The following is a 23,585-nucleotide window of genomic DNA, read 5'->3' on the forward strand; positions in this document are numbered from 1 at the left end:
TGAGGGATGAATATAGAATGCAGGATGTAGAATGGTTTCTGTGTGGATGAGAAGCAGCCTCAGTGCAGCATATGCTCGTTAACTCCACCTACCCCAGGATAAACATTACTAGGACCCTACAGCACACCTGAGCTGTCCAAAAAGGTGCCTGACTGAAAACAACATAACATCCTAGTTAAATGAGAATAACAGGGAATTTACAAAATCCGACCCCTGAATAGCATGGCTATTCGGAAACAAAGTAAATTCCTTAAGGTGCTACAGTAGTCCCTGGATCAGGAGTCCCTGACTTGGCATCAATGTCTGGAACAGCCAGCAACTGGATAGGACGTGCGACCGGTCTTAGGTAAGTCTTGTCCCCAACGTGGACCTCAGTCGACCGAATGCACCCATTTGCATTCAACTTGACCACCTTTCCGATGGGCCAATGGGCCACTTCTGGTGGACTTGTACAGATGGTAAGTAGTTTCTGAGGAATTGCACCCAGAAGTGGTCCACCATCATTTGACAATGATGCCACCGTCTCCTGGTGAGTGGGTCTGGAGCGTAAGGTACCTGTGGCGGGGAGGCATGCCGCCGCCCCATCAACAACATGCTTGGCGTCACGGGATGTGGGTCGCAACATCTGAGAACACGTATTCTAGGGGTTTAGCATTAAGGATGCCTTCCACCTCGACCAGGACTGGAGCAGGACTTCTTTGTGGAGAGACTGAGAGCCAATAACAACCTGCAAAGCTTTCTTAACAGATTGTATTTCACACTCCCAGGCACCCCCAAAGTGGGGTGTTGCTGGTGGATTGAACTTAAACGTGATCCGTTGTTTGGCAAGTGTTTCTTATAGCTGTGGCCCCATTGCAGTGAATGCCTCCTTCAGTTCCCTCTCTGCACCTCTGAAGTTCGTCCCCTGATCAGAGAGAGCTTCTAAAGGGGTGCCTCTACGGGCAATGAAACGTCTCAAGGCCAAGAGGAAGGCATCTGCATCAAGGCTAGTCAGCAGATCCAGGTGGACATGAGTTGTAAGACATTTAAATATGACTCCCCAGCGTTTCTCAGTGTGCAACCCGACCTTGATGGTATATGGACTAAAGCAATCCACTCCTGTCGAGAAGAACGGGGACTTGAGGAGTCACAGATTGTTCCATCAGTGGAACAATTGGCTTCCATCTTCACTTCCTGCATTCAGCACACATCTCTGATGATGCTTGATGGCCTGTCTCCTCCGGACAACCCAGTACTGGCACCTGATCTCTGCGAAGACCCAATCGGGGCCTGGGTGGAGCAGGCGCGCATCCACATCCTTCATGAGGAGTCTTGTCACTGCGGGGCAAGGATCGAGGACTACTGAGTGAATGTCAGTAGAACAGGCGGCATCAAGGCGACGAAGGCATCCACCAACGCGGATAAGACCCATTGTAGGGTCCATCTCCGGTGAAAGTGTACTGAGCCTGCTGTTGGGCAGTACTGGTTTGCCAGCCTTGAGACACTTAATCTCCTCTGGGAAGCAGTCTCTTGGCTGGCCCTCAGCAGGAAGACTTCAGCATCACGGAGGTCAGGCTGAGGCAGGGAGGGGTCAGCCAACACCCTGTAAAGGAACTGCTGGGTGGCTTTTATCAGGTTGGTCCAGCTGTTGAACTGTGTGGCATCTGGTTAAAGGGGTGCAGGACTCGTTTGTGTGAGGCCGCAGAGGATACTTTGCTTGAGCTCAGCATCATCTTCCGGCTCCATGGAGGCAGGAAGTGACAGCCATTTGTCAGGCGGACCATGGAGGAATGATGGACCTTGAATCTACCGGCTCGGTGCCGTCAGCTCAGCCCAGGTCTTGCCACAGGTAAGATCGTCGGCTGGATTATTTGCTGTGTCCACATGCTGTCAGGTGTGCTGAGCTGTCAGGTCTTGGATTTCAGAGACTCTAGTTCCCACGAAGACCTTAAACCTGCAGGACTCAGATGTCAGCCAGGTCAAGACTGTGGTGGAGTCAGTCCAGAGAAAGGTCTGGGTGATGTGCAGGGTGAGCTCTCGGTGAATGAGGGAGGAAAGCTGGGCCCCTGTCAAAGCTACACAAAGCTTTAGCCATGGCATCGACTGTTGCCACTTAGGGGCCACCCTAGACCTTGCCATGACGAATGAGACATGAACTGTTTCATCCCTCCTTGCTGTGAGGAGGGCGCACAGTACGAACAGGCGTATGGTTCGGTGGCGTCAAAGAAGACATGCAGGATGTAGTCTGTGGCTCCCATGGCGATCGCCGATGGTGCGTAGGTCCATGGTATGTAGATGTTTGCCAGCTCGGGGGGTTGCCTCTCCACGCAGGACCAGGCTGAGGATGTCAGGAGGGAGGTTTGGGTCGCCCCAGCTTCTCTTCTTCGCCTACAGTTTCTAGACAAGTACCTTGGCCCGTGTCGTGTAGGGAATAATAATGCCAAGAGGATCATATTGCTGGGCTAGCACCTTGTATATGTGGCGCATAGTGGTTCGCTTGGACCTGTAGCCAAGTTGGTCCATTGGGCAATGCCACCGTAGGCTCAGAGCAGGCTCCTGAGGGTCAGTGCTCTTCTCGGCTAGTGGTAGTTCTGTGCTCTCCAATCTGGCAGTGGAAGGCAGATGGGAGACAACAGATGAGATGTTGCTCACCCACTGCCAGATTTCAAATCCTCCCAAAGCCAGACATTGTTGCATCTTGTCCACAAGGAGCTTGGCAGACTCCAGTGTTGGTAGACTCTGGAGACAATTGTCCACATAGAATGACTGCTTGATGGACTGCAGGATGTCCTCATTTGGAAGTGGTCATTGATGTGCTTTTGCAGTGCAAATGTTGCACAGCACAGGCTGCTGATTGTACCAAATGGCAAGAACTGGCATGGTAGATGTCAGGTTGCTCCTCCCTCTGCAGGTTTCTCCAGACGAACCTCAGCAATGGACGGTCCTCAGGTAGGAGATGAACTTAATGGAACATCGCCTGGATGTCTCCACTGACGGCAACAGCGAACTGTCGGAATTGCAGGAGGACCCCGATAAGTGATGGTCCAAGGGTTGGACCCAGGAGGAGTTGCTCATTGAGGGAGAGACAGCGGTAGGTGAAAGAGCAATCAAAGACCAGATTATCCTTGCCATTATGACAGACGAGGTGATGAGGAATGAACCATGACTCGTTGGAATCATCCACCTCTTCTGCACTGAGTTTGGTAACACATCCTCCATCAATGAGCCTATGGATCTCTGCCTCGTAGACTTTAGCTTTAGGTGAGTCCTTTACCAACCGTAGCTCTGTGCTGCGGCGCATTGGCATAACAGCGTCAGCTGTGGCATTTAGCAGTGGGGCATCTTAAACACTCTCTTGGTGTGTGCTTCCAAGATTCTCACAGCCTCTTGGTCCAAACGAGATTGCACTGCTTGCTGTTCACTTCGAAATGGGAGCACGTCGAGCTGCCAAAGACGTTTGACATGTTGGTAAAGGTCGTCTGGCACTGGCTTGAGAGCGGTGAAGTAGCATGAAGTAGCTTGGGATGCAAGACCGTCTGGACCCTGGAGTGCCAAGTCAAGTGCTGTGTGAACGGCTGCCGGTCCACCTCTGGTGCCAAACCTGACGGGCTCTTTGGCTGTGATCAGGTGGGTGCAGTCTGCACCAATTAGCAGTAACGGCTGCACCTTACTAAAGTTCTGTAGCTGGAGGCCCCTCAGATGGCGACAATGCCTTTGAAGTGCTGTCATAGGGTAGCTGTGAAGGCACCCTTAACCAGGTGTTGTTCTGAGGGTTTTGTGAGGGAGGCCACGTGGAAGTCAACTGATGCACCTGTAAGGTGTGTCGTGTCTTGGCAGAATGACCGCAGGGTGAGGCACTCGGCACTGCTTTTAAGTCCCAAGTGCCAAGCAGCAGCTGGCACTATTATTGTGCGTACAGCCCCGTCATCCAGGATTGCATAGGTTCGCAGTGACTTGCTCCCGTGGCTAATGATGACTGGCACCACCTTGAGGTACACTTTTCCTCCTTGCTTAGAGTTGGCGAGTGAGGCATGATCCTTTGGCGTGATGAGGTAGACATGAGAATCTCTTCAAGGTGCAAGCCTGTTGTTCATGGTTGGTGCGACCACAGTTGCGACAACGCTTGCCATCTATTATCTACTTCTCCACCTCAGTCTTACAAGCTTCTCTGACCTTCTAGCACAGTCACACACCCATAATGTAAATGTCATAAAAACGGTGTCTGTCCCCCGACCATTTCATTTGTTTAAAGCTAAAATAAACAAAAGGGGAGTTGTAAAAGAAAATCTCATAAAAATTAATACATCCTGTCAAAGAGCATCATAACAGGAGAGTTAAATGCAGACTCTTGAAAGTTAGATCCCTATCAACCAAAGCTCTTTTAGTCACTGATTTAATATTGGATAATCATATTGATTTATTCTATTCTACTCCTTTCTGAGACCTGGCTTTGTCCTGATGAGTACGTTAGCCTGTACGGATTCTCTACTCCTGGTCATATAAATAGTCACGTTGCGCGGGACACTGGCCAAGGAGGGGGAGTCACTGCTATTTTTGATTCAAGCTTAGCAATTCACACTAAGGCTAAGCTAAACTATAGTTCATTTGAAAACCTTTTTCTTAGTCTTTCTCACCCATCCTGAAAAAACTATACAGCCAATTCTATTTGTTATAGTGTACCGCGCCCCTGGCCCATACTCTGATATTCTATCTGAATTCTCTGAGCTTATATCAAGTTTAGTGCTTAAATCAGACAAAATTATTATCGTAGGGGATTTTAACATTCACATGGATATTAATAGTGATAGCTTTAGTTCTGATTTCTCCATGCTTTTGGATTCAATTGTCTTCCCACAGTGTGTACATAAACCCACCCACCACTACAACCACACCCTTGATCTTGTCCTTGCATATGGCATTGATATTGAAGATTTACTAGTCCTTCCTGAGATTCCTGCTCTGTCATACCATTATTTATTAACTTTCAATTTTTTATTACTCGACTACAAGCCTCTGTTCTAGATGTCTCTACAGTTACTATTCTAGATGTCTATCTTATTCAGCAGTGGCTAAATTTAAGAAATTGATTCCTTCTGCATTAACCTCACTACCATGTCTCACAGTGACTGAGAATACTCTCACTAACTTAAGTCATTCTCAAATTGACTGTCTTGTTGATAAAGCTACTGGCTCACTGCAATCAGCTCTCGACTCTGTTGCACCCTTCAAGAAGAAAATAATGAAACAAAGAAAATTAGCCCCATGGTTTAACCTCCAGATTTGCAAATTGAAACAAAAATCGCGAAAATTTGAAAGAAATTGGCATTCAACCAACCTGGAAAAGTCACGTTTAGTCTGGCTGGATAGTCTTAAAATGTATAAGAAGGCCCGCCGCCATGCCAGGGCAAACTATTACTCATCATTAATTGAGGAAACAAAAACAATCCCAGGTTTCTTTTCAGCACTGTAGCCAGGCTGACTCAGAGTCACAGCTCCATAGAGCCTTGTGTTCCTTCGGCCCAAAGCAGTGATGACTTTATGAGTTTCTTTAATGATAAAATTATAACTATTCAAAACAAAACCCATCCCCTCTTGCCCTTAACTGACCTGACCCCGGACAAAAATAGCCGGGATATGGCAGCAAGGCCTGAAATTTATTTGGACCGTTTTTTTCCCCATTGACCTTCGTCGACTCTACATTTTGATTTCTGCATCTAAGCCATCACCATGCCTGCTAGACCCCATCCCAACTAGGCTACTTAAGGAAGTTTTGCCCTTATTAGACAACTCTTTATTAGATAGAATCAGTGCATCATTATTAACGGGCTATGTACCACAGTCCTTAAAAGTAGCTGTCATTAAACCTCTTCTAAAGAAGCCCACTCTCTATCCTAAAATTTTAGCTAACTATAGACCGATATCTAATCTCCCCTTTATTTCTAAAAACCTTAAGAGAGTGGTTGCTCATCAACTCTGTGACTTTGTCCAAGATAATAGTTTATTTGAGGACTTTCAGTCAGGCTTCAGAGTTCATCATTGTACAGAGACGGCACTAGCAAAAATTAACGACTTATTGATTGCTTCTGATACAGGTCTGGTCTCTGTTTTAATCCTATTAGATCTCTGTGCTGCATTTGACACCATTGGCCATCAAATCTTACTGCACAGACTGGAACAGTTAATTGGCTTTAAAGATTAAGTCATACTTATCAGATCATTTCCTATTTGTTCAATGATCAATCCTACGCACATACAAAGAGAGTTGAGATATTCTGCAGGTTCAGGAACTTCGAGGACCCGGTGTTCAGCAGGGTCTGTCAGAGACTGTGTGTGAAGAAAACACGCACCACCCTGCTCCACACTGAACCGGGTGGTGGCTCTCCACCGTGACTGACTTGCCCCCTTCCAGCCTCTGACACCGACTGACAGAGACCCTTTGCTCCAGACTGCCAATGGGACTGGCATGAAGGTCCAACCTCAGGGCCCTGCACGTCCCGGTGATCTGTCTGGCGCAGCCCCCAGATTGCCTCATCAACCATGCAGGCTGCCCCGATATATATATGTATATATATATGTGTGTGTGTGTGTGTGTGTGTGTGTGTGTATATATATATATATGTGTGTGTGTGTGTGTGTGTGTGTGTGTGTGTATATATATATATATATATATATATATACACACATACATATACATATATATATAGTTCCAACCATAGACGTGTATATAATATATATATTTATGTTTGGAGCAGTGGCGGCTGGTGATAAAAAATTTTGGGGGGGCGCACTGGGGAGTGGGGATTACAACACAACTATAAACTCTACTTGAACATAAATTTTGCTCTCCTCTCCTTCAGGCCAGCAAATTTTTCAATGACTTTCTGATTGAAATCTGTCATTTCACAAACAAGTCTCTTTTCCATGGAGAGCATGCTAATTCTGCCAGAAAACTGTAGCTTCATGCTGTTGTCAAGATGGCTACGGCTACTTTCATGCCGTTTGCATTTTTCAGAGAGATGTTTCAGGTCTCTGACCCCCGTTGTTGTCCACAGAGGTTCAGTGCCAACACTTTGAAAAAGAGAGCAGGGAAAGCAATAAAGAGCATTGCTAACTTCACATCCAGTTAGCCAACTGTGTTTAGCATAACACAGGCGGGAGAAGCCCCGGGTGTAACTCCGCCCACGGTCACTTGCCTGCTGCTGGATTTTTAAGTCCGGTTGGTCCGGTCCAAGCTCCTTAATCCGCTTCTTTTCCTCCAGTGAACGCCTCGTGAAATTATTATTTTGTAAAGAAACAACCGAATTTTGTTTTGCTGCCGCCATTGTCTCGTGTCTTGTCGTGACTTGTCCGTTTGCATCGGTATGCGCGGGTCTGTCTGTTGACTGTGTTTGTGACAGATGCGCTCGCGCGTCTACGCTGCCAGGGGTGTGACTTTGATTGACAGGTATCATCAATCAATCAGGTTGGATGAACAATGACAGACAACGCACTGATTACGCCGCGAGAGAGCTGCGCCCGGAGGAGAATCTTTGAGTAACAAATTAGAGACCACCGTGAAGTCACATGGAAGAAAAGTTTAACGACATACATACACACTCATTTGGCCGGCGTCCCTCGCCTTTGAAACATATGTATTTCAGCCTGCACAAAAAACAACTCTGAATAAACCCAATATGGGATGGGAAGGCTTGAAAAATTAAAAGTCAGACACATTTTCTGAGTGCACAGATGTGATAATTACTTTTTATTGCATGATTTATGTGTACTGTGTGTCTATACTTTTTCCAGTAATTTTTAATGGGGGCGGCGCCCTAGCGCCCCCTATTGACAAGCCGCCACTGGTTTGGAGCCATACATATTCATATGTATATAATATGGTTAGAACCATAGATATACAAGTGCATATACAGTAATATATATATGATCGGAACCATGGACTGTATGGTTGGAAAAGTAATAAACTACTGTGACTTTAAGAGACCAGTGAGCCGCGTGTGCTAACTGCTGTCATTGCCACACCGGGGTGTGGTGGGGTCTAAGCAAAAGTCCAAACCGATTTCCTGGATGAATGAGTGTGAGATCAGCTGGTACCCTGCCGCACCATGTCCGCAGCTGAGTGGAAGCAGAAGTGTGAGGCGGAGTGGAGTCTGCAGGGCGCTCCGATGCCCGACAGCCTGGACTGGAAGGCTGTGAATGACGCCAAACCGTTCAGGAGGAACTTCCTCAAGAACCCCTCGCCTCACGGTAACAGTAGCACAACACTGTCAGAAACATGCTTCCGTTCACCGCTGATCTGTTGAGGACAGAGCTGATCCAGAGGGCTCACAGCTCAGTTACACCACTATAGTACACAGCGCAGAGGACACGTCAGCCTGCAGTCACTTTTTCACTTGTTTCCTAAGTATCAAGTTTACATTCCTAAACTGTTCTTGAAGCGGTTCCCGTTTTGTGCCAAGAATGTCATGTATTAGTGTGCTCATCCCGAGTGATCTTCACTTACTGTTCATCTGCACATTGAGCCAATAACCAAGCGAGCAAATTCCGGTTCTAAAAAAGTTCTGAGAATAGTAGAATGTCATGTTTTAGTCAGGCTTTAAGCAGCAAGTATTCTTTTAGTTCCCAGAACATTCTACATTAAGTTAGGGTAACATTCTCTATAAACATCAAAAAATGTTTTTTATGGTGAATGCATAAAAGAAAAGTCTGTAATCTCAGGCTTCAATAACCTGTTATGAATGTTGCTTTGAAAATGTTCTTCCTTTGTTTTCATTTAACATTGTGGGAATGTTTTATCAAAGAACATTCTAGGATCTGTCACCCCTCAACATCCTCAGAATGTTGCAGTTATAATCTGACATCTCAGTCAGCATTTCCTTCCTTGATGTTATATGGATGTTTGTCTTTTAATCTTTTTCAGGACATTATTTGAAAAAATAAACATCCTTACAACAACATTCATTGAACATAAGATTTAAATGGGGTGTTTTTTTTTTAAACATTATTACAACTTTTAGATAATGTTAGCCAATGTTATGGGAACGTACCCTGCTTGCTGGGTAAGGTGCAGATTTCCTAAAAAGGAATGAGCAGTATTGTGCAAACTGACAACGGTTTGGAGTTGTGCAATGCAGGATTACACCCTGAAGACGTTTGTGTCTTCACTGTTTGGTTTGGTTTGATGTATTTCAGTGGTGTGTGCTCATTGTAGCCTGTAGTTTGTACTGATTTCCTCAGTGCAGCCTTATCTGCTTCAGTGAACCGTGGCACGCCAAAAGGGAACATCAGCCAACAGTATGTTCGTGATATCATAAATAATTACTCGGGCTGTCAAAAGATTGTTTAAAATTGCAATTAAACACTGAATTTCAATAGAAAAAATGGAAGTCAGTATAGCTAATTTAAAAATGATAAGGCTGGCAGTCAGGGTTAAGGTGAGGGTTTAAACACAGACTGAGTCTGTGGCTTTAACATTGTTGGTAGCACTGGATTCCTCAGGTCTAGTTTCATGTGATACCAGTATCATCACTGTGGCTCATTCCGGTACAGCTTCTCACAAACAGGAATGTCAGCCGGGATCACTTGTGAATAATGCAATAAAAAAAAAAAAAGTTTTTAAAAAAATATTGCCTTATGTACGAACTCCAAAAGTATTTCGACTAACGTGTTGATGCTGACAGCCCTAATAAGTCATATCTCATTAACACAAGGATAGGAAAAGAGGGGAACATTAAAAACAAGGGACAGAAAGCATCTATAAACTCCTATATATATATATACAATGAATTTGCTTGTAGTGTCCTATATAAAGTTTGGTTTTCTCTTAAGTTTAACCCTTTGAACCCTGGATCGACTTACGTTTCCTAATGCTTGACTGAAAAATGTAAATGTGATGTAAATCACTACATGCATATTTATTCTAATTATATATTTTAAATCATGTTACAGAAATATACTTATACAGTTCAGGCCAAAAGTTTGGACACACCTTCTCATTCAATGCGTTTCCTTTATTTTCATGACTATTTACATTGTAGATTCTCACTGAAGGCATCAAAACTATGAATGAAGACATGTGGAGTTATGTACTTTACAAAAAAAGGTGAAATAACTGCAAACATGTTTTATATTCTTGTTTCTTCAAAATAGCCACCCTTTGCTCTGATTACTGCTTTGCACACTCTTGGCATTTTCTCGATGAGCTTCAAGAGGTAGTCACCTGAAATGGTTTTCACTTCACAGGTGTGCCTTATCAGGGTTAATTCATGGAATTTCTTGCTTTATCAATGGGGTTCGGACCATCAGTTGTGTTGTGCAGAAGTCAGGTTAATACACAGCCGACAGCCCTATTGGACAACTGTTAAAATTCATATTATGGCAAAAACCAATCAGCTAACTAAAGAAAAACGAGTGGCCATCATTACTTTAAGAAATGAAGGTCAGTCAGTCCGGAAAATTGCAAAAGCTTTAAATGTGTCCCCAAATGGAGTCGCAAAAACCATCAAGCGCTACAACGAAACTGGCACACATGACCCAGGAAAGGAAGACCAAGAGTCACCTCTGCTTCTGAGGATAAGTTCATCCGAGTCACCAGCCTCAGAAATCGCAAGTTAACAGCAGCTCAGATCAGAGACCAGATGAATGCCACACAGAGTTCTAGCAGCAGACCCATCTCTAGAACAACTGTTAAGAGGAGACTGCTCGAATCAGGCCTTCATGGTCAAATAGCTGCTAGGAAACCACTGCTAAGGAGAGGCAACAAGCAGAAGAGATTTGTTTGGGCCAAGAAACACAAGGAATGGACATTAGACCAGTGGAAATCTGTGCTTTGGTCTGATGAGTCCAAATTTGAGATCTTTGGTTCCAACCGCCGTGTCTTTGTGAGATGCAGAAAAGGTGAACGGATGGATTCCACATGCCTGGTTCCCACTGTGAAGCATGGAGGAGGAGGTGTGATGGTGTGGGGGTGTTTTGCTGGTGACACTGTTGGGGATTTATTCAAAATTGAAGGCACACTGAACCAGCATGGCTACCACAGCATCCTGCAGTGACATGCCATCCCATCCGGTTTGCATTTAGTTGGACGCTAATTTATTTTTCAACAGGACAATGACCCCAAACACACCTCCAGGCTGTGCAAGGGCTATTTGACCAAGAAGGAGAGTGATGGAGTGCTGCGGCAGATGACCTGGCCTCCACAGTCACCGGACCTGAACCCAATCGAGATGGTTTGGGGTGAGCTGGACCGCAGAGTGAAGGCAAAGGGGCCAACAAGTGCTAAACACCTCTGGGAACTCCTTCAAGACTGTTGGAAAACCATTTCAGGTGACTACCTCTTGAAGCTCATCGAGAGAATGCCAAGCGTGTGCAAAGCAGTAATCAGAGCAAAGGGTGGCTATTTTGAAGAAACTAGAATATAAAACATGTTTTCATTTTTTTTTTTTCATGTTTTTTTATTTTTTGCACTTTTTTTCAGGTCATTTCCTTATTTGTTTTTTGTTTTTTTGGTCTTTTTTGCTAACTTTCAGGAAATGTTCTTGTAACTGTGACTAATTTCCTGCTGTTTTATTGGGTAATTTCTTGCAAAGTTGCCTCCCTCATATGTTCTTGAAAGAAGTGAAGTCAAGTCAATTTTATTTATAAAGCCCATTATCACAAAATACAATTTGGCTCAGAGGGCTTTACAGCATATGACATCCCTCTGTCCTTAGACCCTCACAGTGACTGAATTGAATGAAAAGAAATAAGGCCAATTTGCCCAGATTTCAAAGGGTTAAAGGAATGACTCATACACATCACAAGACACATTTTTTCTTCTGTTGCGTGGGGCCATGCAGGTAATTCTGGTTTTACTGGCCAAGGTTTTAGATGTGGACATCTGCAGAAGATGCAGAACAAAGGAGGCAAATTGAGTTATGTTTGTGGTGTCAAAAGCATTTAAAATTGCTCAACAGCAACGTTCCATAAGCTTTGTGGAAACTGTTTGAGAGGTATCAAAATATCTACATGGAAAGCGCAATGGTAAGAAAGTGATCTAGGATGTGATGGCAGGAGGCTGCTGATTGTTCAAGCTTTATTTTTTTAAATATCCTACTAAACCCATTATCTATGCTAATATTTATTATAACCATTGGTCCAAACTTGTATTAAGAAAAAGCAGGGCGAGTTTTGCTTGTTGCCTGGAAGCATTTATTTTATTTTTTGCTGTACCTATAGTCTCTTACATTTAAATTTACATGATATTTAAACAAAGACGGAGTGGAGCGTAAGTGGAGTTTAGTAGTTGGATTAAACACAGTCATTTTAGTAAAGTCAAGTGTCTTGATTCTTGGCTGATATCAAACACAAGTACACTGGAGTTTTTTGTGTCCCAAAATGCACCTGTGTGAGCCTTATGAGCTGCAGACAATTATATAAAGTGTAAGTATGTTTTTCACACAGAGGCACACCCAGTGACCCTGTCAGAAAGATATATTCTTTGGCTTTGAGGTATTTACAGTGTGATTACAGTAGCTTCAGAAGGTGTGGTGCCATCTACAGTGGCTCCTTTGTCTTCTCTCCTCACAGGTTTGAGTAAGGACACCCCTCCACCCGAACCTGACGTGCCTGAAGTGCCAACACGTGGACCTCCACGATTCCAACCTGATGGTGAGACATAGGACACAGGAGTGATCGGCATGTTCTGCTGGAAATGAAGACAAATAAAGTTTTGTAAAGTATTTGATCAAATAAAAGTCTCTCTTAAATCCTAGGTGACTTCAGCGGATGGAAGACGAGCATAGAAGTCCTCCCCTATGATACCAGTGGTATCCCAGAAGGTGCTGTGGTCTGTGAGCTGCCTCAGTACAGGTGGGTGTTACCATAAACTGGTTATTACAGGGATTACAGCTAAACATATATTTCTACCTACAATAAAATAAAAAAGGCCAGGATACAACAATCATGAGCATGTGTTAAATGTGACTCTCGTGTGTCCTTAGCTGGTTCTCCATGGAGCAGCTTGTGGACCTGAAGGCAGAGGGACTGTGGGACGAGCTGCTGGATGCTTTTCAGCCTGAAATAGTCATCCAAGACTGGTGGGTCACTGCACACCGCCACTCCCCTCACCCACCCATGTGTGATTACTTATCGCAGAGCTTTTATCAGCGTGGCAGGTGCACACGTAGATGACACTGTGTACAGTCCATGTTTCACAGTCTGAGCATGTGCCATTCAAGTTTGCATCATAAATGTATGAGCAGCCTGGGCGGGAACAGCTGTCTGGCTTTTAGTCTGTGTGATGTACAAAAAAAGAATGCTATGATTTGGAATTTCTTGTGAAAAATACCCTGGATTAATTTATTTAGTTTATTTAGTTCAGCATTAAAGTGCAAAGCCTGTCTTACAGTACATCAGATTCAGAATCAGAATGTAGTTTTATTGCCAAGTATATTTACATATACAAGGAATGTGACTTGGTGTTTTGGTGCAAAACAATTAACATAAAGGAAAAATAAAATAGTGAAATTAAATAGAATAGAACATAAGATAAAAAATATAGAAGCAATTTAAATATATAAAATGACAAAATAGAATATAAAGGACACAAAAAGTATGTACAAAAGGTGCAATGGAGGGATTGTACAGTTTTTTGGAAGTATAGTTACAGTGCAAATATCTTATCTTTAAATAATTAAGTTGACCTACAGTGTGCATGTAAAGAAATCCAGTCCAGTGTGCCTTAATGTAACGCATAAAAACTGATTTAGCATAACATTAATGTAATGTTTTCAGACTCTGGGGCTGGGTGAGAGGCTGTGTCATGTGGGCTTTGAGGGAGGGGGGAGTATTGTTCATGATGGCGACAGCAAAGGGGAAGAAACTATTCTTGAGTCTTCAGGTTTTGGGCCTGATGGACCGCAGCCTCTTGCCAGAGGGGAGGGTCTCAAAAAGTCTGTGTCCGGGGTGAGAGAGGTCGGCCATAATTTTACCTGCACGCCTCAGGGCCCTGGAGGTGAACAGGTCATGGAGAGATGGCAGGTGGCAGCCAATCACCTTCTCTGCAGCGCGGATGATACGCTGCAGCCTGTTCTTGTCCCTCCCCGTGGCTGCAGCGTACCGCACTGTGATGGAGGAGGTGGGGATGGACTCAATGATGCTACTGTAGCAGTGCACCATCATTGTCTTTGGCAGGTTGAATTTATTCAGCTACCGCAGGAAGTACATCCTTTTTTTGTAGCTCTCCTTGTCCCCACTCGTGAATGCCTCTTCCTTTGTCTGCCTTAACCGTCTGAGTTTGGCAGTGAACCAGGGCTTGTCGTTGTTGTAACTCACCATAGTTCGTGATGTTACACACAAGTCCTGGCAAAAGCTGATGTATGATGTCAAAGCCTCTGTATACTCATCTAGGCTGTTTGTGGCAGTCCTGAAAGTATCCCAGTGAAGTATTAAGATCATTTGTAAAATGTTCATAATCAGTAAAGCATTAAGGTGTATGATCTAATAGGACTATAATTATAATATTTTGTACCTGCCCGCTGGGGTACAAACCAGTAGAGATGTTGAATGTACTGTTTTGTTTGTTTGTTTGTGGGGGGATATTTTCTCTTTGTTAAAGGTTACTTACTATTACTACTAATAGGTACTAACTCTAATAAGAAAAAAAATAGAAATTTCCTTGCAGTCAGTTCAGTTTAACCCTTTGAAATCTGGAGTGACATCGCTTTTCTTGTGCTGCTTTTAGAAGTCTTTTAAAAGTATTTAAATCTTTGAACCTTGAGAGCATTGGTGTGATAGCTTTTCCACAAACTGCAAGAAATATGTTGAAAATTATTTTTTGAAAGCTAGGGAAAAACGGAAAAAGCCAGGGAAACATCTTACATCTTTAAAATTGTGTTTACAGAATTATTATCATTTTTAAGCACAATTTCCAAGTCATTTCCTTTATCATTATTATTATTGTTGTTGTTATTTCTTTTAAAAATCATGTGACGTAGGCAATGATCAACTTGATAAAAAATGTTCCACGAATTACAAGAAATAAGTTGATTTAGATGATTATTTTTTAACAGCTAGGGAAAAACTTTTTGTTGTCAGCTATCATAATTACATATTTAAAATTATGTTACAGAATTGTTATGTTTAAGCACTTTTTCCAGGTTGTTTTCTTTTTTAGAATTCATTATAATAATAATTATTATTATTCATTTATTTGTTTAATTTTTTGTACTAATATTCAGCTAATTTTCTTGTATTTTTGACCAATTCCTTGCTTATTTGGGGGTAATTTCCTCTTTTTTCCTCTGTTGAATCGTGGGCTCGGTTGTGCATGAAATTGTGAAATTCTGCATGTTGAGCTGACCTGCTCTGCTGTTACTAAAAGACTATAAAATAACTCTCTGGAAACAATCTATTTAAAGTGTAGCCCATTATTTGTATAGTGTCTGTTTTCCCTAAAATGTAACACCAAATTACACAGTTCTCCTCAGTTCTCCCATCTTTTATGAAATGATAAAATCTACATTGTATAATGATAACTTGGAACACCATAAGTTTAATGGTCTGTCATTTTGTCAGGTACGAGGAGAGCCAGCTGCACGAGTCCATCTACCAGCTGCATGTGAAGTTACTGGGTGCAGACAAAAGCACGGTGATCTCAGAGCACACTGCGAACCCCACTGAGGACCTGAGCACTTACTCACACAACTGGAAGGAGGTGAGTTCCCAACTCCCCGACAGCAGGAATCTGCCGGTGTTACAGAGTCAGGATTCACATTTTTCCTTGCATGTCTCTGTGTTGGCCTGCAGGTGTCACATGTGTTCTCTGGCTATGGGCCGGGGGTAAGATACATCCACTTCCTGCACCGCCTCAAGAACAAGTTCATGGTGGAGTTCTACCCCACGCTGTTCACCGGTAGCTCCGTGATGGTCAGAGCAACCAAAAGCTCTTAGGCTGAGTCCTGCTCAAAGCTGCAATGTTGCTGACACGCTCAATGTAACCAACCAAATCAACACATATTTCCTTCTTAAATATTTAGTTTGATTTAAATGCACTGAAGACAAAGGGTGAAATCATCAGTCATTTAACTTTTTTTATAGTGATTGTTGGGGCAGATTTTACATTCTTTGATTTTGCTTTTGCTTCTAAGATATTTTCAAAGTAAAAGGCCGAAAGGAATTTATTTTTGTTCTTTAAAAAACTATATGCAGGTTTTTGCGTTAATAAAACAATTTTTCTTATTTCAGTCTATTTTCTTTCTAGCAGTGAAACTTGTCTTAGAACTTTGAAACCTGGATCTATATCTTTTTTCTTGTGCTGCTTTTAGATGCCTTTCACAAGCATTTAAACCTTTGAAGCCTGAGCACATTAATACGAGTTAAGGCAATGAGCAACTTAGCATAAAATGTCCTGCATATTGCAAGAAATCCGTAGATTTACAAAACTATTTTTCAGTACACTAGGGAAAAATGTCTACAAAACTATATTTCTAATTATCATAATTATATATTTAAGATAATTTAAATCATAATTATTATTTAAGCACTTTTTTTCCAGTCAGTCCATTGCTTTTGTTTTGTTTGGTTAATTTGGGGTTTATTTGCTTATTTGTTTCACATTTTACTTTTTTTCTTCTTGTAATTTTTGGATAATGTCTTCTGAAGCTGGTCAAGGCCTTCATCCCATCCTTTTTTAACCCTTTAAAACCTGAGCACACTTGATGTCTTCCAAAAAACATGGAAAGAAGCCAACAAGTAACTTGAAAAGATGGCCCAAAACTGAGCAAGAAAAGTAAAAAGTTACAATTAAACTCCCTTTAAATAAGCAAAAAAAAACCCCAAAAAAGAGTTAAGTGGGTTTTTTTTTTTTTTTTTTAAAAAAAAAAAAAAGGAAAAACAAATAAGAAAATGATAAAATAATTATAGTTCTTATAGTTCTTTTGGACATTTTTCACTATTTTTTTTTTCTTTTAATAATATCTAATAATTACCCCCATTTAACTGTCAGGTCATCTCTTTGTCACCTTTTACTTTGTTTTTCAGCTTGCTCATTATGTCTCCATGTTTTCGGGAAGAAAAAAAAAACTAACTAATTTTCTTAGGTTTCAGAAGTTGTACAGCATCTGAACGCAGTACAAGAAAACGGATGTCCAGTTGTTAAAGAGTTACAGAAATCAAGCCTAGGTTTCAAAGGCTTAAAGAACTAATCTGCAGTAAACAGACATACTAATATACTGCATACATCCTACACATGCAGTATACAGTATGCACTGACACACACACTCACACACACACACACACACACACACACACACACACACAGACTGATTTTTGTTATGTTTTCTCTAATGTAAATGGTGGATATTTTGGCTTAGAGGATAGTACATGACAGATACTGTCCTGAAAGAATTCATCATTCAAAAGAAATCAGAACTGCCTGCCCAGGCAGAGCTCCAGCCAGTCGTGCTTCCAGAGGGCTGAGCGGGGGCACAGTGGTCCACAGGGGCCCAAAGGGCCCTGCTCCCTCCTCATTAGACATAATCCAAATACAGCCACCGGCATCAGTAACAGGTTCAAGCCTTCTCTCTGCTAAGGGAGAAAGCAGCTCAATAGCCTAAATCAAAGCTACAGACAGCAGAAAACTGGTTTTAAGCTTGACTGACTGAATTTTCTTAATGAACATATTTTATTAGCATTTTAAGAGTCATTAAACATTATTCACACAATGAACCCACACCACCCCACCTCCCACCCCTCTCATCCAAGGCTGGGAAATAATAACAGCACTGGCAATCACATATCGACACAATATCAGAAGAATATAATTATATAATAATAGTATTTAAAGTTTAAATAATTGTGAAAGATGTCTGAATGCAGCACAAGAAATCTGATGTCGATCCAGGTTTCAAAGGGTTGAAGACCTTCCCCAATGAGTTTATCTGTGCTGTTAAAACACATGCAAATGTTGAATGAAATGATGCATGACACCTCAAAAATACTGATCATTAGGACATCAGTTACTTAATATAGGAGCCTTTGTTCTTCGAATGGTGATGACCTGTCTGTCAGGCAGCTTGTAGCTCTTCTCCAAGGATGAAGAGGAGGCAGCGCACTTCTTGCTCAAAGTCCAGTGCATCCTAGCACATCTTTTCCTTGATGTCACACAATCTCACGCTCAGCTGTGGTTGTGAAGCTGTAACCCCTCTCAGTCAGGATCTTCAAACATAAGTGTAAAACAGCGCAAAGAAAAACAGGGATAAATACATTCATAATATAACAAATAAATAATAATCAGTGAAAAGATAAATTAAGATGAAATTAAAATAAAATTTGGAAAAAAAAAATTAAGAGAGAGGAAAATGTACCTGTATTGGTGACTGCAAGCAAACATTCTGGGGGAAGAGAGCTCAGGCTCTTTACATAGTTGATCAGAAGCTGCCAGTTTCTGTAACATTTGATTGCTCCAATCCCTCAAAGGAAATTTGCTCTTTTCCAACTCCAAAAAAAAAACATTTGATGCAGCAATGAAGTAGTTATTAGGGGCAGCAGTTTCTTCCATAATATAAGTATTCTGTGCCAAGCTGTCATATAGATTGACTTTTTGATTGTTTTTCACATTATACAAATTAGACGAGACAAGATTTTATCATGGTGGCTTTAATTTCCAAGAAGCTTGTTTGTAGAGCAAATTGAGAGATGAGATGTAGATGTGTGTCAAATTTCAAGTAATTTGGACATTAGGTGATAGGGGCGTGGCCTGTTTAAGTCTTTTTATTTATTGGCTTTCAATAATAGTGCCAATTGTGGGTGAGGGATTAAATTTGATGTGGAAGTTTCAGGACATCATTTCCAGTTATGGTGCCAAGTTTCATGTCTGTAGCTTATTCCAGCTCATGGTTAATTGACGTCATATAGCATAAAATGTTAAATGGGCCAAGCCCACATTCACCAATTAATTTGACACCTCAGATCTGGGTTAATTCTTGCCCCCTGAGCATGTGCACCAAATTTGGGTGAAATTCTGTCCACCATATTTTGATATACACATTTGTGATCTCTATGGCAGCCACCATTGGTTGGCCTCAGAAGGCTTTTATAAGATATACGTTTTATGATGACTGGATAGACTGTTAATGAGTCATGGCCAATTTACTGCTAACCCCTGCTCTGTGAACTTTGCTCTTTTGATTGATAGCAGCCATGTCTTTTTTGTTTGTTTGTTTACTTGTTTGTTGTTGTTTTTTGTTCGTTTTAACAGTTTTGTATGTGTGTGCCAAATTTCAAGTCACTTGGAGTTATGGTGCAAGGCGGGGCTCTTTCTAAATTACATTTTTGGGCATCAATTACAGCCTCACCATGAGGCTGTTGTTGGAGACATAGGCGTAGTATTTGGCAAACATTTGCACATCATTTCCAGTTATTGGGACAAGTTTCATGTTTCTAGCTTATTCCAGCTCACAGCAATTTCAGCTGTAACAGAAAACAAGAAACAAAAACCTGAATATTTGCATTTTTTGAAGCAAATGTGAATGAGAGCTGGAGGCTATTAGTTGCTGCTGCTGCCAACTGCTGTCAGCTGCATTTTATGAAATACGACAGACATGGCTAAATTTGCTGAATTTGGTTACCTTGGAATACTACGTAAATATAAATAAATGCAGCAGTAAATTCGTGATGCAGTGGTGTTTTACTAATGACCACATGGTGGAGCTATTGGTGCCGTGCTTAAATATGTTGTGCACATGCTACTGGATAACCTGCTTACCAAGTTTCTTTTGATTAAAGTCGTCAGAATTGTAGCAATTTGTTTTAATGTGGCTGAAGTGCATCCTGTGGTAGCATTGTATGAAATTTTACACACTCATGCAAAGTGGCTGTGTGTGCAACCTTCACAAATTTGGTTGTGATCCAATTTAGAATTGAAGTGTTATGACATTTTAAGTGCATCAGACCACACCTCCAAAAGACTTTAACCAATTACAGACAAACACTAAGTGATACCCAAAAACATTGTATGAGTTTTGTTCAGGGTTGTCCAGGTATGGTACATAACAATTTGGGAGAAAATTTGATGAAAAGAAGCAAACCAGATCTTTTGTTTGACTCTTGCCTTGGTTTGAATTTTTTGATCAAGCACCTGCAAAAGTCCTTTGGATGTGCATGCCCTCGACCTTGCTTGTTCCTCAGATAATCGTGCAAAAGCATACAGGTGCTATTCCCTCTAAGCTGCAAAGAACCTCAGTCTGTGGGTAGAATTGGTCTTATGTAAGACGAAAGCACAACATCTGTAACAGGCCAGCATCATTTTTAGGCTTCAGCGTGGATTAAAGTAAGCCCTTCCTGAAATGAAAATCTTGAAATAAACTGGTGGTTGTTGTAATACGTTTTAATAGAATAGAATAGAATGAGGATAATGACTATATTAGAAAAGTATTTCATTACTCATAATCTAATTATTATATTGTTATTAAAATGATATTGCAGTAAGTAGATATATTTATTGTGCTTATAACTTTTCTCCCACATACATCAATGCCTCTCTCTCTCTCTCTCTCTCTCTCTCTCTCTCTCTGTCTTTCTCTCTCACTCTCTCGCTCTCTCTCACACACACACACAAACACACACAATGCGCGTGCTGCCTTCAAGTGCTTTCGAAAATAACTCGGACAAGACTTGAGGCTATACATACAACACAAGATTTTAGCGTAAAGCTCACACCATTTCGCTGCAGAAACAAAAGACAGGTGTTTGACGCTTGATTCTACAGAATAATCACTGGCCACCGAACACACAGATTGTCAGTATTTCCGACCGCAGACGCTTAAATCAGCGTCAACAAGTCGCTTTACACCCTCACATTTCCGAAGCAAGAACTTCAGAGGAGACCGTGAACGCAGCACGTCATCCTCCGCGTGGAATCGCAGCATCATCACCGTTAGTTAACGGCAATGTGAGTTAACGGGAAAGTTCACTCTGTGAGTTGAGCTGTGTGTCCAAGCGCGGATAGTTTTTCCGGCCGTGTGTTTCCAGACTTTCCGAAGACATGGCAGCCTGCGGTGGAGCCGTGCCATAAGGAGACAGGTAAGAGCCGGAGAGACGGAAGGAGACTGGGACAGGGACAGGTGCAGCGGACAGACACTGTCGGGGACACTGAGAAAGCATACGCCCTCGTGACCCGTCTGTTATTTTGATTCATATGAAACAGGTCGCCATATAGACTGAACTGTAAAGTGAAATGACTGAAGTGATAGCACAGGTTATTTTGTTGTTTGTTTGTTTGTTTGTTTGGATTTCAGTCACAGAGTTCAAAACTATCCCTCCAACTAAAGACACACTGTCTCCATGAATCCTGTCTATTGTAAATGTGTGAGTCAACAAAGAAATGCATAGGCTGAAATAGACCAGAAAAACAAGTGACAGAATATACTTTTCAAGTAGAACCCCTGCTCTTTGGCAAAAAAAATGTACTACATACAGCAAATACAAAATATTGAAAAATGTTCACTGACACAGCTTGCTAAAATGATTGCTGAAACGTGGTTAAACAAATTTGGGCCAAAAATCTTCACCGCACAAGCCATTGACTTAAGAAGATCCATGTAAATTGTTACCTTATTTAATTTTTATTTTTTAAGTACACTGTAATATCTTACAAGTTGATTTCACTTCAAACAATCTAGGAAACAGATTGCATTAAAACATAAATATAACTATTAATCTTAAGTTTGTGTTTATTTAGCTCAATTTCCTTAATTTTGTGAAGTTGTTACTACGTAAACAGGACAAGAGTAATTAAATCAATCTTTCAGTTTTTCCCTCAGTTTTGTATACTAGTCTGTCATATTTGTGTATTCTTAAAGATGTTAAGAAAACAGAACTTGCAGATCAAGTTTAATCATTGGCTAAATCCTCTTTGTGATGATCACATTGAGTCAAACTATCTTGGTTTACTGTATATGCAAACACTAAAAAAACCAAAGTAATTGTGCTTAACATTTTTTAATTTGCAACAACCTCCCAAAATTAAGTAAATACAGTTAAATTTCAAGTAAACTTAACACTTAAAGTAAACATAAATTAAGATTTATCGTTACTTACTTTCCTTCCTAGTCTTACAAACTAAATACGTTAAGTGCAACCATCACAATTTGCTTTGACCTTGAAAAGGTTAATTAAATTCAGCCAACTTGATAATAATCAAAAAGATAGAGCCTATTTATTTTTTAGGTTTAACAGCAAACTTATTTCTAAGTGATATTTTGTAGGAAAATTGTTTTATTTAAGCTATTTTAACTAATTTATCTTCATTTTACCCTACTCAAAATTGTCCATGTAAAATGTTAGTTAATAACGTTAAAATTTTTGAGTATTAGTAGGTAATTTCTCAATAAGTCAGGATAAATATCACATTTCATTTCAGTGAATTACTTTTGTCCAACTAGTTTCTTTTAACCATGGACAGTTTGTATACCAGTGTCTGTGCACCATGTGTCTCAAACAAGTGAAAATACACTTTAACAATTTTTTTTCCAAAGTGTTTTGCCAAGTTCCACCCTGCTGTGCTGTGATTGGCCAAATTATTCTTAGTTTGCGAAACGATGCACTGTTAAAACTCACAAGCTATGCTGCATGTTATGTTAACTTAATATGTAATATTGTTAAGTGTATTCAGAAATATTTATTCAAAATTTACATATATGGAAGACAGTGTCGTTAAATTTGACCAACTTCTTTATTTGTATCTTTATGCTGAAAAGGTCTTTATTTAAGGGTTATCCACTAACCCAAGGAATCATTTCTTAGAGTGTAGGCGAGCAGTCTGACTCCCTCTGCCGCTGTGCATGTGTCGGCCTCCATCCACAGGAGGAAACCTACTCATGTGGATCACCACTGGAAGCCCTGTTGATTATTCATCATGTTACATTTAGTTAATTCAGGAAAACTCCACTCACCCTGCTGCAGGAGCACACCTCAGCCCACTTAACAACAGCCTGATTGAGTGGGTTTTTTTTCTTCAATTTTTTATCAGCAGCACTTTCTGTCACTGTCTTTTAGTTGATAGAAGAAAGTCAAAATGGATGGCCTCTTTTAAGTGGAGTGTATATCGCTGCTTGTGTGTTCCTGCTGGAAACCTCAAAGGTTCCATTGATTTTATTCTGAGCGATCAGCCCGCTTTCTCCCTGACATTTTCTGATAAGGACTTAACTTAGGAGCTGACATTTCACTGACATAAAAGCATCAGTCATCTAGCAGATTGGCTGCCACATACGGAGTCCCACTCCCCCATCTCTGGTGTCCGCGACAGTAGAGTCTGCCCACAGGCATGTTAGGAATTGGTGATGTGTGAGACAGGAGGCGTTGACTGCAGATTCACCCCCGGTGCCAATCCATTATATTGATTGCGCACATGATATTGGTTATATCACTTTCAGATAAGCATTCAAAAAGGTACAGTACTCTACTATACTATACTCTTTTAGTTTTTACATTCTTTTTTTTATTCATGCACTTTCTTGATTAGCTGGGCAATATGAGCTAAGAATTATACTGCAATAGTTATAGGAAAAATATTAACACAATTCTTTTTTTGATCAAAAATCATTAGTCATATAGATAAAATGACAAAGTGG

General features: G+C 41.3%; 2 protein-coding genes across 2 annotated transcripts in view; both read left to right on the plus strand.

The window, feature by feature from the left end:
- The first annotated feature begins 7,993 nt into the window (after positions 1–7,993).
- nccrp1 (P1, F-box associated domain containing) lies at positions 7,994–16,194 on the plus strand. Its single transcript, XM_042500054.2, has 6 exons — positions 7,994–8,223; positions 12,544–12,624; positions 12,729–12,825; positions 12,957–13,052; positions 15,532–15,670; positions 15,763–16,194. Exons 1-6 carry the CDS (start codon positions 8,082–8,084, stop codon positions 15,904–15,906), a joined length of 699 nt encoding a protein of 232 aa, XP_042355988.1. The 5' UTR covers positions 7,994–8,081; the 3' UTR covers positions 15,907–16,194.
- Positions 16,195–20,710: 4,516 nt separating this feature from the next.
- Positions 20,711–23,585, plus strand: part of slc8a2a (solute carrier family 8 member 2a) — a 40,772-nt gene continuing 37,897 nt past the window's right edge. The window contains exon 1 of the mRNA XM_042498945.2: positions 20,711–21,036. The gene's annotated coding sequence lies outside the window, so the exon portion shown is untranslated. The remainder of the gene's footprint in view (positions 21,037–23,585) is intronic.

Source organism: Plectropomus leopardus, chromosome 15 (assembly GCF_026936395.1).
Source record: "Plectropomus leopardus strain MGB_pleo_1.0 chromosome 15, ASM2693639v1, whole genome shotgun sequence".
Lineage (NCBI taxonomy): Eukaryota > Metazoa > Chordata > Actinopteri > Perciformes > Serranidae > Plectropomus > Plectropomus leopardus.